The 18951-nt window shown below is 42.2% G+C and overlaps 1 protein-coding gene across 1 annotated transcript in view; it reads left to right on the plus strand.

Moving 5' to 3' along the window:
- The window catches only part of APC2 (APC regulator of WNT signaling pathway 2), a gene marked incomplete at its 5' end in the record, with an annotated part of 88687 nt that overhangs the window by 24028 nt on the left and 45708 nt on the right, over positions 1-18951 (plus strand). The window contains one exon of the mRNA XM_040419806.1: positions 16909-17089. Coding sequence (XP_040275740.1) covers positions 16909-17089 — 181 coding nt within the window. The remainder of the gene's footprint in view (positions 1-16908; positions 17090-18951) is intronic.

Below are 18951 nucleotides of genomic sequence, written 5' to 3' on the forward strand. Positions count from 1 at the left end.
CTGGGATTATATGTTGAGTTTGTATTGTCTGTCCTTCCCTTGGTGTTTTCCTTTAGAGCTAGTGGTGCGGACTAGTGTTCCCACCGCCCTGTTCACTATCTAGGGCTCAGCTTAGGGAAAGCCAGGGCTTTAGGCACGTGATCGGCGTACGGGTGAGGAACCCGTCTAGGGACGTCAGGGCAGCCAGGTGCCAGCCGCTAGGTGAGTCAGGGGTCACCACCTTCCCTCTCACTTGGGCAGGGCCTTCCTTGTTCCCTCCCTCTGTGTCACGTATGTGATAGTCACGCCGACCGTGATATTATAACTGGCAACTAGAGAAGAGTGAGGGGAGAATATAAGGAGGTTGGGAGTGGCAGACAAGAAACAGCTGAGGAGGAGAAGCTACGGATCCCTGATTGAGACAAAAAGGATAGCAAGGCAAACACAGAAAACAATCACTAAGAAACAACGTGATCTTTAGATATAGAGCGCGCAGCCACCCGCTGCGACCTCCTGACCCCGGGTATAATGGAGTCAGACGTGGCTCTTGATACCCTCGTGACAATACACTTGAAGGTAGTCTGAAGATTTGTCGGTTCTGTCTCTCTACTGATCCAGTAGTAACTTTGAACTTGCTCTCGTAGGTATCTGGACCTTTAGCTGCTGTGTTGGTTGCAAAGCTAGTTGCTCTTGCACGTCTTATCTCTCTTGCAGGCCTTTCTTCTAAGGATTTTAAGATGTAAGATGATGTTACTGGATTACATGCTATCCTTGCTTCCTTATTGGCGAACTCAGAGAACTCTTTAAAACTTGGGAAGTTCTTGCCTAGATCTAACTGTTTAGTCACATAGCGATTCCATCTAAAAGCCACTTCTTCAGGTAGCTTAGTTAGCATCCTGTGGTTATCTATATAGTTGTTCAGTACTTCCACTCCTTGAACATGTGGGATGGCATTGCTGCATGCTTGCAGGAAGTCACCATACTTTTGGAGTCTGGAGTGTTCTTTGGGACCTATTTTAGGCCAGTTATTCAGTTTCTCTCTAAAGGCTCTTTGTACTAAGAAAGGATGACCATATCTTGCATTCAATTTTTTCCAAGCTTGCTTGTAGGCTTCTTCGTCTTTTCTATAGAAGTTACCTTCTAGAACTTCTTTGGCTTCTCCACCAACATATCTCTGAAGGTAGAATAACTTGTCAACTGGACTGAAGCAATGATGCTCAATGATCTTCTCAAAACTTGCCTTCCACTCTATGAACTTCAGTACGTCTCCTGAAAATACAGTAGGTTCCAGAACAGGAAGTCTAGCTAAGACTGTTCTCTGTTGTCTTGCTGGGACAATGGTTGTAAAACTCTCCTGAGCATTGCCATGACATATAGGGATAGAATCATCCGGTTCTATTTTCTCACTTAGTTTTGAATTAGGTGAGTCCCTTTCTTTATCTTTTCTGGTAGAGATAGAGAGTAAATTCACACACCCTTTTCCTGACACTGGACTAGGCCTCTCTTTGTCTTTCTGAGCAGGGATGGAAGGATAATGACTTATTTCCTCACTAAGTGCTGGATATTTCCTTCCATTCTCCTGGGAGTATGTAGGAAAGTAGAAGTCTGCCTCTTCACTTAGTACAGATTTGAACCTATGACTACTCTGATTCATATCCTCGTCATGTAATCTGAGTCTGGCTTCTATGATCTTAACTTCTTTCTGCCTTTCCAGACTTTTCATCTGTTTCACTGTGCTTCCATTTCAGCTTCTATTTGATGGCGCTGTGCCTCCATGTCAGCTTCCATTTGATGGTGCTGTGCTTCCATTTCACAACGCTGTGCCTCGATGGCAGCTTCCATCTCAATTTATGCCCTCTTGACAGCAAGTTGTTCAGCTAATTCCTTTCTTTTGACTGAAATTCTTGAGGATGGCACTTCTGCTTGCAAAGGAAGTTACACTGGAGATTGTGGTTCCACCTAAGGACCTAGCTTAGTCTTTAATAAAAAGCTCATTCATTCTACTTCTTGCTTTAACTTCATCATAGTTAGCTGCAGATGAAAGTTCTCTCATGAGCTTTACTAAATCTTTAGTGACTGCAGTACATGTGTCCATGTTCCTTACAATATCCTGGGAAGGTGTCGTAAAAGACCGCAGGTTGACATATACTGCCATAAGCTCTGATTCCGATTCTTCTACCGTCTCTACCATATCACTCAAGTTCCTTTTTATACTTTCTTGTTTTAGCTTTCCACGAATGCCTCTAATGTATAATTTCCACTTATCATACATTCGGGTGAAATTATTCTCTTTTAATGCTGCTTCTTGCTCCAGATTTTCCAGCATCTTTGGGGTCGGTTTTCTGGCACGTGATGAACGTCTTAGTTCATTTGTTTGGGCTAGATTTTTTTGAGTCAAGACTAATGCTGCATCAGACTCTTCTAACTCAGACAGGTTCTCTTGCTCTTCCCCCTCTACTATTCTATCTATCGTTGTATCCTCTAATAGTATGGCAATACTAGGCTCAAACATTTTACTTTAAATGCTATAACAATCAATACGAATATTAAAGGAACTTTCACTTTCAATGCAATATTGATAATTGCAGAAATAAATGACTTTTACTTTAAATGCAATAGCAATAGATGCAGGAAATAAATGACTTTCACTTTAAATCCGTGTACTACAAACTGTCCTTTGTTTTACTTTAAAATATTTTATTCCTGAACACAAAAAAATTCTCTTTAGGCCAAAACCTATATGCAATGATAAGTAATAAAAGGAAAGCTCTGACCTTATTCTTAAGAGCAGGAACAAATGTCTGTCTTAAAGGAGATGTGTCTTTTCTTGATGATGCGATTATCTGCGCTGACTTACGATGCTCTGTGATGACTTGCGATGCTCTATCATAGAGCATCATGTGATGCTCTGTGATCACTTGCGATGCTCTGTGCAGACTTGCGATGCTCTGTGCAGACTTGTGATGCGCTGGCTTGGATACGCTGCTGCAGGTTTTGGGCCTAGTGGCGGTAAACTAGCTGGTTGCAGTACATGGTCTCTCCATGGATGGCGGTGCGGGCACTCTAGCTCTGGACTTTGGCCTCCTACCATGCGTCTCTTTCTCTTTCTAGGGATCGCAGGAGGGTTGGCGCTCTTTCTCTGACTATTTTGCCTTTGCCGTTCTGCCACTTTAAGAGCCAGCTGCAGTTTGACTAATGCACACGTTCTATGGCCTCTATGGTAGTTCCGCTGAGGTGTCTTTGCTTTCTCACTCAGGGAACAGTAGCAGCGCGGTGGTATATGCTGGCGCTCTGCTGCTCTAATGTGCTCTTTACTGTGCAAGTTAAGGAGCGCTATCACTTCGCCCCCTGAGGGTAATAGTTCCACTGTGGAAGGCGCAGCACTATGAAGTGCCTTTTGCGCTGTGGCATTAGAAGAATTTTGATATCTCAGACTTTTTTGTCTAACCAGACTGTCTATTACTCTGTAATTCCTCTAGCGCCGTTCTATGTAAGCAGTAGGTTTAAAGAGCACACTAAATGCTTGAAATAACTTCTTTATTAACTTCAACTTTTCTTCATATATAACATTGCTGCCTCCATAGCAGATAGTCCATGTACAAAACAAGTGTTGAATAAAGTATCATAAAATGGCAGTATGCATAAGATGGTGGTTCAACTGTTCAATCTTGTCATTCAACATAAAATGGTGGATATATCTCTCTCTTCAGTATCTGTACTCTTACTTTAAGTTATTTAAACACTTTATGATCTTTCTGAGAGGTATATCTGAGGTCTAACTAATAGTTCACTTGCTCTACTTGGTTTGCAGTTTGCTCTATACAATTGCTTATGATCTGGTATGAGCAGTTCGTATTTGTATGCAATTTGTTTGAGTTGTATGATTGTATGGCTCAGTAGTTCAGTATGGTTCAGTATGGTATTTGTAGTTTGGAATTGGTGGAACTGTAAGTAAACATACATATAACCAGTTCAGTATACAGTTCTAATCACTATATTAACAGTAGGAACATTATATAACTGTTTTAAATACCTATTTTGGCCTCTTGCTTCCATAAAACACAGCTGTTAGTGGAGTTTGTGTCTGTTCAGTTCCTATCTCATGTGAATAATGATTCCAGCATCTCCTGAAAGGGGGATTTCCCACACAGGCTGTGTGTGAGGCTGGCTGTGATTGATCAAGAGTCCTGCCCAGCAACAACAGTTTAACCCTATGCTTTCTGTTGTTTCTGCTGTGTCATTGAGCTTACCTTACATTATATAATGAATCTTAAAGGCATACTATCTTTTCTGCTTCTGTGAACACAATATATATAACAGTTATATGACATCCAAACATGAAGTCACTATAAATAACTCTGCTTTTGTCTTTAACACACAAACATAGGAACTGTATTAAGGTTATTGGCAGGTCTAGCTGTATAAACACACAAGCTATATTAGCAACCTAGGACAGGTCTTAGCTGTCCAACTACAGCCCCATAGCCAAATTTTGATTTATAGATAGAGATGTACTGATGTAGATATATATAGACATATACAAAAATACAAATATACACACTTATGTACAAAGGATACTATAGCGTTAACCGCAGACAAAGTTGCCTCTGGACATATGGGGATAGGGATAATCTAACTGGGCCTGAACATATAGAGCCCCCCCTGTCGTTATTGAAACCACGATCCAAGTTCACACCTCCATTTTCCCAGTATGGAAATATTGAGACATTTGTAAATTTGGTGACAGACGAGTTGAAAACTATCAGATCGCCTAGTTCTCTAACCAGTAACAATCTGGAACCAGATGAGAAACTGGCTCTGAAAGAATTGAGGGATAACTCAGAATTGGTTATCAAACCGTCCGATAAGGGCGGCAATATTGTCCTTATGGAGAGACACATGTATGAGAACATGGTAATGGATCTATTGAGGGATACTCATACCTATAAAAAGCTAGAAACAAACCCCACTGCTGGTTTCCTGGAGGATTTCAGAGTCATTCTTACAGAAGCAAAGAGTAACAATCTGATATCTAAAGATGAATACAAATTTCTGTTCAAAACGCAATAGCAACGATAGCAACGATTTATGCAATTCCCAAGATTCATAAACAGAGGCAACCTATCCCTGGCCGACCAATAGTGTCTGGTAACAATAGCCTGACTGAAAATATTAGTCAATATGTGGGCAAGTTCATCTCACCCTTTGTCCCCTCTTTGCCATCGTACATCAGGGATACCAAAGATGCGCTCACCAGACTACAGGAGATACAAGTCACAGAACAAACGCAATTAGCGAGTTTAGATATTGAGGCCCTATACACCAGCATTTAGCATGATTTGGGTATCAAGGCAGTTTCTTCATTTTTATTCACTAAAGGCACGCAATTTCACCCTCCCAATAAGTTAATACTTACACTTCTACGGTATCTTCTTACACACAACTATTTTCTATTCAATGGGAAATTTTATTTGCAGCTAAATGGTACCGCTATGGGTAGTAAATGTGCACCAAATTATGCAAATCTTTTTTTAGGGTGGTGGGAAAACACTATGGTCTTCACAGAGCACTTTGGAAAATACACTGAGCACATTTTATTTTGGGGTCGTTTTATAGATGATGTTTAGATTTTATGGGATGGCACCACAACACTATTTCAGAAATTTGTGAAGGATTTAAACACCAATGACACATTAATGAAATTTACGTCTGAGATTGATGAGCATACTCTAACATTTCTGGATCTTCGTCTCTCTGTTGACCCTGGTGGACGCATCAGAACAGAGCTATATCGTAAACCTACTTTCACCAATAAAACCTGCATTCCTTGCCTTTGAGAAAGCGTATACCTATTGGACGGTACATACAGGCCCGTAGGAACTGTTCGGATGACTCTGGGTTTCTCCAGGAAAGCAATACATTACTTCATCGCTTTTGCGAAAGAGGTTAATCTAAAAGAACTCTGCATAAAGCTTTCCACAGGGCCAAGTCTATAAACCGCTGTGATCTTCTATGTAATACATACAGTCAGGTCCATAAATATTGGGACATCGACACAATTGTAACATTTTTGGCTCTATACACCACCACAATGGATTTGAAATGAAATGAACAAGATGTGTTTTAGAGTAAATCATTTTTATTGGCATTTTAGTAAAGCACAAAGATAAAGCCATACATCTGAAAATTCTTGATCAAAATAGCATTTGTAAACGGTTATACAATAGGCTTACTCCTAAAGCGTAATATGTATGTGGTTTGCGTAGTATGAACAAAGTACATTAAGGTCTACAACAAAAGACCATAACAATCAAGGGGAACGGGGGAGGAAAAAAAGGGGGGAAGGGAAGAAAGGGCCTTTAAGTAACATTTAGTGTTGTCTAACAGCATTGAGTAGTAAATAGTTATCCAAAATTTATGGTGAGTAGTTAGGATTGTGGAGCCAAGGACCCCAGGTAAGTTGCTTGGATCTAGGAGAAATAGTCGTGCAAGATATTGAATGTTCATACCTACACGACGTGTTAACCTCTTGTATAACCTCAGCCAAGGTCAGTGAGGTTGGTTGCTTCCAGTGACGAGTAATAATTAGCTTAGCACTAAGTAAAACATGTCCTGTAATATTCCTAAATACCGGGGGGATAGTGTGTATACCCAGAAACAAGAGAGCTAACTCCGGGATAGGTTTAATATTTTGGGTTGCCAACCCCGATATCAAGTCAAAAGCACTGTGCCAATAGGGGGTGAGTATCGGACAGTCCCACAGAATATGAAGTAAGGAGCCTTTAGCGCCTTTAGCGCCACATCTTCGCCAACAATGTGGGGAGGATGAGGGGTAGATTATGTTTAGCCTCTGTGGAGTAAGGTACCATTGTCATAGGGTCGTAAGGCCTGCCTCATAATGGGTGACGCATTTAAAGTTAGAAGCCAGAAACCTAATAGCTAGAATCCAATCTTCATCTAAGAAAGTCTTCCCCAGCTCACGTTCCCAATTTTTTATGGGTAAGGTCTTGGTGAACGTGGTTTTGTCTCCTAATATGTCATATATGTATCGTGTGGTGTGTCTTCTGAAGAGGGATGGGAATTGAAACAGTCTTAGTATGCAAGAGTTTATCGAAGGTGGAGATTGTTTAATATTTGCAATGCGAATAAGCTGTGAAGTGAGTTAAAGGGGAGGAGGCAGCCATCTGGCATTATTTGGGATATGGAGATGATCCCCTTTCCACGCCAATTTGTCAGATTAATGTCAGTGATGCTGAGTTCCAGTGTGCTTATGTCTGCTTGAGGTAACAGGGTGGATTTGGAATCTGCCTGCACTCTGTGAATTGTGGACCATAGACTGCCAACATGCCGTACTGTCAGTAACTCATTGTGCAATTTGGAAGGGTTCCATAACGAATGGATCAGGTAATCTTTTAAGGTAGCATGTTTAATCGTATGGGACTCAATCTGAATCCAGGCTTTCGTATTGTCAGGGATCCACCATTCCCGAGCAAATGAGAGTGTTATGGCTCGGAAGTAGTCTTTAATGTCAGGGAGGCCTAATCCTCCAGCGTATTTTTTCTTAGTCAATAATGCTCGAGCTACTCTGGGTTTGGTCGGACCCTAGACATACTTGCCCAAAATCGACTGTGCCTTTTTGAAGAATGTTGCAGGGACCGGGATCGGTAGGGCACGGAATATATATATGAGCTTGGGAAGGGTCATCATCTGGAAAGAAGCCACTCTACCCACCCAGGACAATACCTTCATGGTGAAGCTAGTCAAGTCACGCGACAGAGTGGCTAGAAGGGGGTGATAGTTCCTATCATAAAGAAGGGAGCAAGGTGAAGTAATCCTCACTCCTAGATATGGGATTTCTGACGTTTGCCAGTCTAGTTCATGAAAAGATTGTAAAATGGCCTTTTCCTTCTGAGGTATGTTAATGGTTAATGCTTGGGATTTAGTGTTGTTAATCTTATAGTAGGAAAGGGAACCATAGTGTGAGATCATTCTAAGGGCAGTGTCTAATGAGTTAATGGAGTCAGTTAGAGTGAGAATGATGTCATCCGCATAAAGTGTAATTTTATGGGATCTTCCCCCTATTTCCATCCCCGCTATTTCAGATGAGTTTCTTATAGTCTGTGCTAGGGGTTCTAATGCTAAGATAAATAATAGGGGTGATAGGGGGCATCCCTGTCTAGATCCATTGGTGATTCCAAACGAATCTGACAGTACTCCGTTGACCCATACTTTCGCAGAGGGAGAGGAGTATAGGCAGTGGATGGCTTGTAGTATTTGTCCTGAAAAACCCATGTGACGAAGTGTCGAAAATGTGTAGTCCCAATGCAGGCGATCAAACGCCTTTTCCGCATCTAATGTGATCGCGAGCATTGGGAGACCACGCACCTCAGCATAATTAAATAAGTCCACGATTCGCCTGGTATTGTCAGAAGCTTGTCGGCCTGGCACAAACCCGGTTTGGTCCGGGTGGATCAGTAATGGGAGGAGAGGAGCTAATCTGTTAGCAATGACTTTGGCAAAAATTTTAACATCAGAGTTGAGCAGTGAGATGGGTTGGAAATTCTGGGGTACATCAGGTGTTTTGCCAGGTTTTGGGATGGTGACAATTAATGCTTCTAGCATGTCTGGGGGGAAAGAGTGTCCCTCCTGTATTGCATTAAACAATTCCAACATGTAAGGAGTCAGGATATGCTGGAAGTGGCGAAAATATTCATTAGAAAGTCCGTCGGGGCCAGGGGATTTGCCTATTGGGAGTGATGTGATCACTTTCTTGATTTCTGTGATTGAAAATGGAGCGTTAAGTGACTGTAATTGTGACTGGGAAAGGGTAGGAAGGGATGCTTGCGAGAGGAACTCCTCTACTAAAGCAGAGTAGTTCTCAGGTAATGGAGTGTCATCTCTTAGGTTGTATAGTGCTTGATAGTATGTTTTAAATTGGTTGGGAATGTCTCTGGGATCTATCAATTTCATCTTAGTGGTAGGATGTACCAGATGGGAGATTTTTTACTTCGACTGTTGGGTTTTTAGCTGTTGTGCTAAAAGTCTGCCCGCTTTGTTTCCTTGGGAATAAAATTTGGATTGGAGCCTTAGAAGGGATTTGTGGTAGTTTTGGAGTAGTAGGCTGCTAAGTTTATTCCTTGCAAGTCTAAGTTCATTAGAAGTCTGGGGAGTGGGGGAGGATTTATTTGTGGCTTCTAGGTTGGCAATGTGTTCTAAGGTTTGTGTAATATCTCGCACTCTGAGTTTCTTTACTGTGGAGTTCAGCTTAATCAAAGATCCCCATATAAACGCTTTGTGGGCTTGCCACAAGACAAATTGGTTTGAGATTGATCCACTGTTAAAATGAAAGTATTCATTCAAATGAGTGGAAAGTTCCAAAACATGCTTCGGGTTATTGTAGAGAAATGCATTATTCCTCCAAATAGGGGCTCTCGAAGATTGAAACTGTTCCTCAAGGGTGATAGCGATCGGGGCATGGTCCGACCATTTAATAAGACCAATCTCGGTAGATAGTGTGTGTAGTAGGGAGGGATGGTCCACCATAAACATATCTATCCTTGAGTATGTCATATGTACCGGGGAGAAGAAGGTATAGTCCTTCTCCAGGCTATGTTGGGCTCTCCAAATGTCAGTTAGGCCTTCAGAACACAGGAAGGAAGCAACCCCTCTATCTAGTCTCCTTGCAGGGGATGTGGAGTCAATGTCAGGTTGTAAAGCGGTATTAAAATCCCCACAGAGGATTACTTTCCCCTGTTTGAGCTTATTCACATTGTGCATCAGTTTGTGTAAGAAGGCCAATTGTCGGGAGTTGGGGGCATACAAGTTAACTAGTGTATATGTAATGTTATTGATGGAGCAAACTAGAATAATATAGCGACCGTTTGGGTCAAGTTTGGTTTTGATGGGAGTATAGGCAACAGTGTTTTTGACAGCGATCAGGGTACCTCTCTTCTTCCTGTCACAGTGGGAATGCAGAACATTAGGAAACAGGTGATGGCGTACTCTATCGGCGTCTGCTTGTAGTAGATGAGTCTCCTGAATACATAAAACATCAACATTAGCTGTCAAAGCCTCTTTCCACATGTAGGATCTTTTCTGAGGACAATTAAGGCCTTTGACATTAAGGGACATAATCTTGAGACCCATGATGTCAAAGGAGTACAATTATCCTAGCTCCTGCAAAGATGAAGAGGACACAGTAAAAGTACGCAATGTCAATCCGTAAGATTACAATTACTAAGGCACTATTGAGGGTAAGAGAGGGAGGAAAGAGGCAGGGTGGGTAAGATAACAAACAAGACAGATAAGACGGAGATCGCCGTCCAAATCTTAGTAGGCAATAAACGAGACGGTGGTAACCGTCTAAGTATAGGTAAGGCGAGAGTTCGGTGCTAGAATCAAAATAAACTAAGCAAAAAAAAAGAGGTATCAGAGGACCTGCACCATAACAATAGGATGCTTTTAAGATGCCCGAGTAGGATATCCCAAGGAAGCCAAGGGGGGAAGAGTAATAAGAGCTTCACCCTTGTGGCAGTCCTGATATAGAGGATGTCATCTGTTGCGGGGGTATCCAGGGCATCAGCCCACCACTGTAAGGGCGACACTGGACGTCATGGAAGCAGGGTCTGTGTCCGCTTTACTTGAAGACAGCGGGATTTGCCACAGATGAAGCAGCTGTTTCCCTTCTTCCAGGGTCTTGATGGCATGGGTCTGTCCATTTTTCCGGACAAGAATCTTCAGGGAGTAACCCCATTTGTAGGGGAAATCATTATCCCGGAGGGCTGTCGTAATGGGCAGCAGCGTTCTGCGCCGGCGAAGGGTGACCATAGAGAGGTCCGTGAAAAGCTTAATTTTCTGATACGGAGCAGGTAGTGAGTTGTTGTTGCGCGCCGCAGCCATAAGTGCCTCCTTAGTGTGGAAGAAATAAATACGCGCCAAAGTGTCACGCGGGACATTCGGACCCAAGTGTTGGGGTTTAGGAAGCCTGTGGGCCCTATCAATAATCATGTCCGGTGTAGGAATCTGTGGTAGGAGCGCTTTTATTAAACCCTTTAAATAAGTTTGCAGCCCTTGAGGGGCAACTTCTTCAGGGATACCCCTGAACTTTACATTATTGCACCTAGAGCAGTTTTCTAGGTCCGCCATTTTTTATTTTATAGCTTCTAGCTCATCAGCCAAGGTGTTGTGGGCATCGATAATAGTATTCTGGGACAAAGCAAAATCGCCCATCTTTGTTTCCACATGTAGGATTTTCTCTTCTGCTGTCTGCAGTCTAGCAGAGAGAGGGTTAATAACAGCACTGCTATGTCCGTCTGCAAAGAGGATTTCAAAGCTAGGAGCATATTCTTTAGGGAATCCTCAGTGACCGGCTTGTCAGAGGTGGGGAGCAGTTGGAAGGAATCTGGGGTGGCACTAGCACTTGATGTGTACTCACTCAGCTGGGTTCTGCACCCGGTGTGTCCCACAATCAGTTGGGGGTGAGGAGGTCTAGGCAGCTGGTCCCGCTGAGCAGGAGGACGGGCGCCATCTTGAATCCTGTGGTGAGCTTGTCCTGCAGCTTTGGCCTCCTCCGGTGTCGGTGGAAGAGACGGAGGTGAGTGATGTGAAAGGACAGTGCTGTCAGAGATGTCCGGTGGGGAGGGCGACCGTGCAGAATGTGCTGGCGACATTGCACTTATAGGCAAACTTAGTGCCGCTCTGTCAGTATCGTCGGCGCCATCTTTAAACTTTCCCCAATCAAAGTAGCTCTCCAGATTTGCGTCCTGCAGTTTCTGTAGATGTTTTCTTGTTTTCCCCATGATGTCGCCAGGGGTGTTGTTCATCTAAGGGAACAGTTAGGTGGCTCTACAGTGCGATCAAAGGCAGGCAGGCAGGCAAGGTTATAGTCGCTGAGGTGCAGGAGCTCTGTACTCAGGCGGCCATCTCGTTCAGCAGCCTAGCCACGCCCAACAAGATGTGTTTTAATTGCAGACTGTCAGCTTTAATTTGAGAGTATTTACATCCAAATCAGGTGAACGGTGTAGGAATTACAACAGTTTGCATATGTGCTTCCCACTTGTTTAGGGACCAAAAGTACTGGGACAATTGGCTTCTCAGATGTTCCATGGCCAGGTGCGTGTTATTTCCTCATTATCCCAATTACAATGAGAAGATAAAAGGTCCAGAGTTCATTTCAAGTGTGCTATTTGCATTTGGAATCTGTTGCTGTCAACTCTCAAGATGAGATCGAAAGAGCTGTCACTATCAGTGAAGCAAGCCATCATTAGGCTGAAAAAACAAAACAAACCCATCAGAGAGATAGCAAAAACATTAGGCATGGCCAAAACAACTGTTTGGAACATTCTTAAAAAGAAGGAACGCACCGGTGAGCTCAGCAACACCAAAAGACCTTGAAGACAACGGAAAACAACTGTGGTGGACGACCGAAGAACTCTTTCCCTGGTGAAGAAAACACCCATTACAACAGTTGGCCAGATCAAGAACACTCTCCAGGAGGTAGGTGTATGTTTGTCAAAGTCAACAATCAAGAGAAGACTTCACCAGAGTGAATACAGAGGGTTCACCACAAGATGTAAACCATTGGTGAGTCTCAAAAACAGGAAGGCCAGATTAGAGTTTGCCAAACGACATCTAAAAAAGCCTTCACAGTTCTGGAACAACATCCTATGGACATATGAGACCAAGATCAACTTGTACCAGAGTGATAGGAAGAGAAGAGTATGGAGAAGGAAAAGAACTGCTCATGATCCTAAGCATACCACCTCATCAGTGAAGCATGGTGGTGGTAGTGTCATGGCGTGGGCATGTATGGCTGCCAATAGAACTGGTTCTCTTGTATTTATTAATGATGTGACTGCTGACAAAAGCAGCAGGATGAATTCTGAAGTGTTTTGGGCAATATTATCTTCTCATATTCAGCCAAATGCTTCAGAACTCATTGGACGGCGCTTCACAGTGCAGATGGACAATGACCCAAAGCATACTGCAAAAGCAACCAAAGAGTTTTTTAAGTGAAAGAAGTGGCATGTTATGCAATGGCCAAGTCAATCACCTGACCTGAATCCGATTGAGCATGCATTTCACTTGCTGAAGACAAAACTGAAGGGAAAATGCCCCAAGAACAAGCAGGAACTGAAGACAGTTGCAGTAGAGGCCTGGCAGAGCATCTCCAGGGATGAAAACTAGCGTATGGTGATGTCTATGCGTTCCAGACTTCAGGCTGTTATTGACTGCAAAGGATTTGCAACCAAGTATTAAAAAGTTAAAGTTTGATTTATGATTATTATTCTGTCCCATTACTTTTGGTCCCTTAACAAATGGGATGCACATATGCAAACTGTTGTAATTCCTGCACCGTTCACCTGATTTGGATGTAAATACCCTCAAATTAAAGCTGACAGTCTGCAGTTAAAGCACATCTTGTTCGTTTCATTTCAAATCCATTGTGGTGTTGTATAGAGCCAAAAATGTTAGAATTGTATCGATGTCCCAATATTTATGGACCTGACTGTATATGGCCAGTAGTAAGACCCCTTCAGTTATCAGGTGTATTGGCACCTTTGAGGCACAAAATCCCAGGATTTTTCAAATCCTCCAAAAACATTGGCATGTTTTAAGAGCTGATAACGATCTCAGAGAGGTGTTGACTGTGAAACCGGGCATTACATATCGGAGAGGTAAAATTCTCAAGGATTTACTGGTACAAAGTTTCTATCAAAAACCCCTCTCTAAAACGACCTGGTTGAAATCCAATATAGTTGGCAGTTTTCCCTGTGGTAGGTGTAGTTTCTGCCCATACATCAAAAAACTAAAAGAGTTCATCAATCCTGTGGATGAGAGAAAATATGACATCAGACAGTTCATAAACTGCCAAACTATGGGCATTATTTATATTGCCCAATGTCCCTGTCCGAAGTTGTACATTGGTAAGACATCACAGGAATTTCGGAGACGTATATGCCAACATATCAGCAGTATAAACGCCGAAGCTGATACAACGATCTCCAGGCATGTTAGGTCTGTCCATGGTGGGGACCCCAATTGTCTCAAATTTTGGGGTATCTGTAAAAAGACTTGGAGCACGAAGAGGTGACCTGGATAAGGTTCTTTTACAAGAGGAAACGAGGTGGATTTACTGTCTAGACAGTCTCAGCCCAAAAGGTCTTAATTAAGGATTTACTTTTTCATCATTTTTATGAACTGCCACCTACAGACTCTTGTGTATTACAAGATCTATGTTTATAATAATATTTTGATCTTATGTTTTTCTGTGAGCCCCAAGCATGCGGAAATAAGAAATAAAAACAACAAAAAAAAGAAGCCATTGTAGTCTATAATGATATTTATTGACAGTATTCTGATGTCATGATTTTGAGTGTGACTAGTTAATTCTTGTCACTCCAACACATTCTTTGAGAGAACCCCCCCCTAAAGGCAGGGATTGGCAGAGCTGTTCATTTGAACACTTCCAATTGGATAAACGTCTAAGGACTCACACCCACTTTAATGACATCATGCAGCTCTGATAGGGGCAATCGTCTGTCAATTATATGACCAGATACACCCCCTATCCTAAAGGCAGGGATTGGCAGAGCTGTTTATCTGAATACTTCCAATTGGATAAATGTCTATGGACTTACATCCACTTTAATTACATCATGCAGCTCTGATAGGGGAAATCATCTGTCAATTATATGACAACACACTCCTCCCCCTAAAGGCAGGGACTGGCAGAGCTGTTCATTTGATTACTTCCAACTGGATAAACGTCTATGGACTCACACCACTTTTATGACATCATGCAGCTCTGATAGGGGCAATCATCTGTCAATTATAGTACCTAGGTCATTTATATCACATCCATAGTGTTCCGCATTCAATGCTGCCCAAACCCCTGATGAAGCCAGATTAGCTGGTGAAACATGTTGGGGGGCAGTCTTAGGTTTAAGTTTGCTGACCTCTTATGTTTATGTGCCTTCAAGTTTTTGATTAATACACAGATACGTGCTATGCTATAAGCGATCAGTGTGTGCCAGTGTGCACTTCAATCAGAGTGGTGGTGTGGGGAAGTGCACTCCCAGCCACCCTCTAAAAATTAAGCAATTCAATAATATAGTAATCTGGCACTAATAATGAGCATCAGATAGTTTTAACCCACAGTGTTTAGAGCTCACTTATAATAGTTATTAGATGTGCTGACTTCATTTTAAGCAAATCATTAAAAGTTACATTTTATTATCTGGGACAAGAAAGGAAATTAGCCTGTAGCTATGTGATTGTGTATTGTTAAAGCTAATTTATTCCTGTGTTGATGTACAAAGGTACACACATAACTACACGCTCATACATACCCATGCATGACAATATACATGGACAAAAGCACAGGTAAACAAGAATGCACACACATGGAAAGCATGCATATACACACACAGCTCAAAACCCTCCCCCTTGCACCACTATTGTCCAGCACATAATAACAGTTTGTTAAAACCTACCCCAACACTAGCAATAATATTTTATACAATGTATTACAGTCCAGTAACTGATAGATGAAGTTTGGATGAGGCTAAAGATGACAGTGCTGTGTGCTTGGCTCCTGCCCTTCCCTCCGCATAGGCTGGGTCTCCAGTTCAACATGCTTCTCTGTCCTGAAGAAAATATGCTGACTGGTGGAGCAGCTTTCCGTCACTCAGTTGCACAGTACAACAGATCGGTGACTGGACTGACAGGCCACTCCACCAATCTGCACCTTCCCTTCACAAATCAGGAAGTGTGGACTGGTAATCAGTAGTGTTGATCGAGCACCAAAGTGCTTGGGTGCTCGGGTAGAACACTTCGGGATGCTCGGGTGCTCTACAGAGCACCAGAGCACAATGGAAGTCAATGGGAGAACCAGAGCATTAAACCAGGCACACCCTGCTCTGAAGAGGGGAGGGTGTCTGGTTCACAAGAAAAGGTCAGAAATTGATGTAAACACCACTGAAATGGTTTGGGAATAGCATGGGGAGGATGTCTGGATTCATCTTGGACTCCCAGGTCGCTGCTGGGAACCATGTTGTCCGAGTAGTACACCACTTTTACAGACTGACAATAATACGCACAAAACCGAAGATAAAATCGACTTTAGAGGAATAATTGTTAGGAAACATTCTTTCCTGTATATTTACTTGTACAGTCCTGATCAAAAGTTTAAGACCACTTGAAAAATGACAAAAAATCTTATTTAGCATGGTTGGATCTTAACAAGGTTCCAAGTAGAGCTTCAACATGCAACAACAAGAAATGGGAGTGAGACCAAACATTTTTTGAGCATTCAATTTAATGAAAACAACGAATAAACTGAAAGAGGCTGTTTTTCAGCTGATCAAAAGTTTAGGACCACACCTCCAAAAAAAACTAAACTCCCCCAAAACAGAAATCCAACTTCCAAACATGAACTCAGTAATGAGTAGCTCGGCCCATCTTCCATTTCTAGGGGGCCTCTGTGGCAGTGGCATTGCAACGTTCTCAGCCTGAGTTTGTTTAACGGTTAATTTACAAATCTCAGATTTCAAAAATGCGATTTCCTGCTGCATTATGGAGAGCTGTCTACAGATCTGACAGGATCCACCATTATGTCCCCAGCCAGTGGCAGTGAGGAAGGCATTGGCCCATTTGGGAATTTCCCTGTAGGGTCTATGGCCAGTCTGCCCTGGGGGAACTAAGATGCTTTGTATGTGGAAAGGAGGACAACAGGCTATTGGATTGCAAAAAAAAGAAGCCATTTTTCATGATAAGATCAGTTGACAAATTTTCATATATTCACATGTACTATTCATAAATGCAAAACAAATGTATAACATGTACACTTTAAAAAAGAATTCCCCTCTGACCATCCTCTCTCAGAAGTTGCCTTTTAATTTATAACAACTAAGCTCCACTCTTTTTCAGCTCTGCAAGGTGATATTCCTGGTATATATAATCAACATGCATCTTCAGGGATTGGTCCTCCTGATCTCTCTGTTGTCTTGGGTCGGTCTTCTGGAACTTCATCTACAAATGGTTCTCAGAAGAAAGGAAGAGCAGAAAGTAGGTCCAGTGGGACTCTGAAGGCTGAACTACACAATGAAAGGTGAGGATACGATTTGTGTTAGATATACCTGATACAAAAGCTTCCCAACAGAAAGACTTAACGGGAACCTGTCACCGGGATTTTGTGTATAGAGCTGAGGACATGGGTTGCTAGATGACAGCTAGCACATCCGCAATACCCAGTCCCCATAGCTCTATGTGCTTTTATTGTGTAGAAAAAATTATTTGATACATATGCAAATTAACCTGAGATAAGTCCTGTCCCTGAGATGAGTCCTGTCCCTGAGATGAGTCCAAGGAGCTCAGCACCTCCCCGCATCCTCAGAATCTCCTCCTTGCTCCCCGACGTCAGAAAGCTAGATCGCCATAATCTCACGATGCGCGAGCTAGCGCATGTGCAGTGTCATCATAGTGTTCCTTCCCTGTGCTAACATCAGCCTCAGGGAACGAACTGCGCATGCACTAGCTCGTGCATCGCGAGATTACAGCTCTCTAGCTTTCTGACATAGGATTTCACAGGGCATTTTTTACGCATTTGGATTCCAAACTACTTCTCACGCTTTAGGGCCCCTAAAATACCAGGGCAGTATAAATACCCCACAAGTGACCCCATTTTGGAAAGAAGACACCCCAAGGTATTTCGTGAGGGGCATGGCGAGTTCATGTAAAATTTTATTTTTTGTCACAAGTTAGTGGAATATGAGACTTTGTAAGAGAAAAAAATAAAAATAAATATATAAATAAATCATTTTCCGCTAACAAAAAAAAAAAATTCTAGGAACTCGCCATGCCCCTCACGGAATACCTTGGGGTGTCTTCTTTCCAAAATGGGGTCACTTGTGGGGTATTTATACTGCCCTGGTATTTTAGGGGCCCTAAAGCGTGAGAAGTAGTTTGGAATCCAAATGCGTAAAAAATGCCCTGTGAAATCCTAAAAACTCATTGGAATTTGGGCCCCTTTGTGCACCTAGGCTGCAAAAAAGTGTCACACATGGTATCGCCGTACTCAGGAGAAGTAGGGCAATGTGTTTTGGGGTGTATTTTTACATATACCCATACTGTGTGTGAGAAATATCTCTGTAAATGACAACTTTTTAATTTTTTTTATACAAAGTTGTCAATTTACAGAGATATTTCTCTCACCCAGCATGGGTATATGTAAAAATACACCCCAAAACACATTGCCCTACTTCTCCTGAGTACGGCTATACCACATGTGAACTTTTTTGCAGCCTAGGTGCGTAAAGGGGCCGAAAGTCCAACGAGTACCTTTAGACTTTACAGGGTTGCTCACAATTTAGCCCCGCCCAAAATGCCAGAACAGTAAACATACCCCACAAATGACCCCATTTCGGAAAGTAGACACCCCAAGGTATTCACTGAGGGGCATAGTGAGTCCGTGGGAGATTTATTTATTTTTTTGCCAGAAGTTAGCAGAAATGGAAACTTTATATATATATTTTTTTCTCAGAAAGTGTCATTTTCCGCTAACTTGTGAAAAAATATTAAATCATACATGAACTCACCATGCCCCTCCGCGAATACTTTGGGGTGTCTTCTTTCTAAAATGGGGTCATTTGGGGGGTATTTATACTATCCTGGCATTCTAGCACCTCAAGAAAGATGACAGGTGCTCAGAAAGTCAGAGCTGCTTCAGAATGCGGAAATTCACATTTTTGTACCATAGTTTGTAAATGCTATAACTTTTGCGCAAACCAATAAATATACACTTATTGGATTTTTTTTATCAAAGACATGTAGCACAATAAATTCTGACACAAACTTGTATAGAAATGTAATTATATTTGAACAATTTAACCAAAGAAAGTTAAAAATACACTTTTTTTGAGAAAATTGCGGCCTGTTTTAATTAATATCGGAAAAACGAAAAATCTTAGCAGC

The sequence above is a fragment of the Bufo bufo genome, chromosome 2 (genome assembly GCF_905171765.1).
Source record: "Bufo bufo chromosome 2, aBufBuf1.1, whole genome shotgun sequence".
NCBI classification, from domain to species: domain Eukaryota; kingdom Metazoa; phylum Chordata; class Amphibia; order Anura; family Bufonidae; genus Bufo; species Bufo bufo.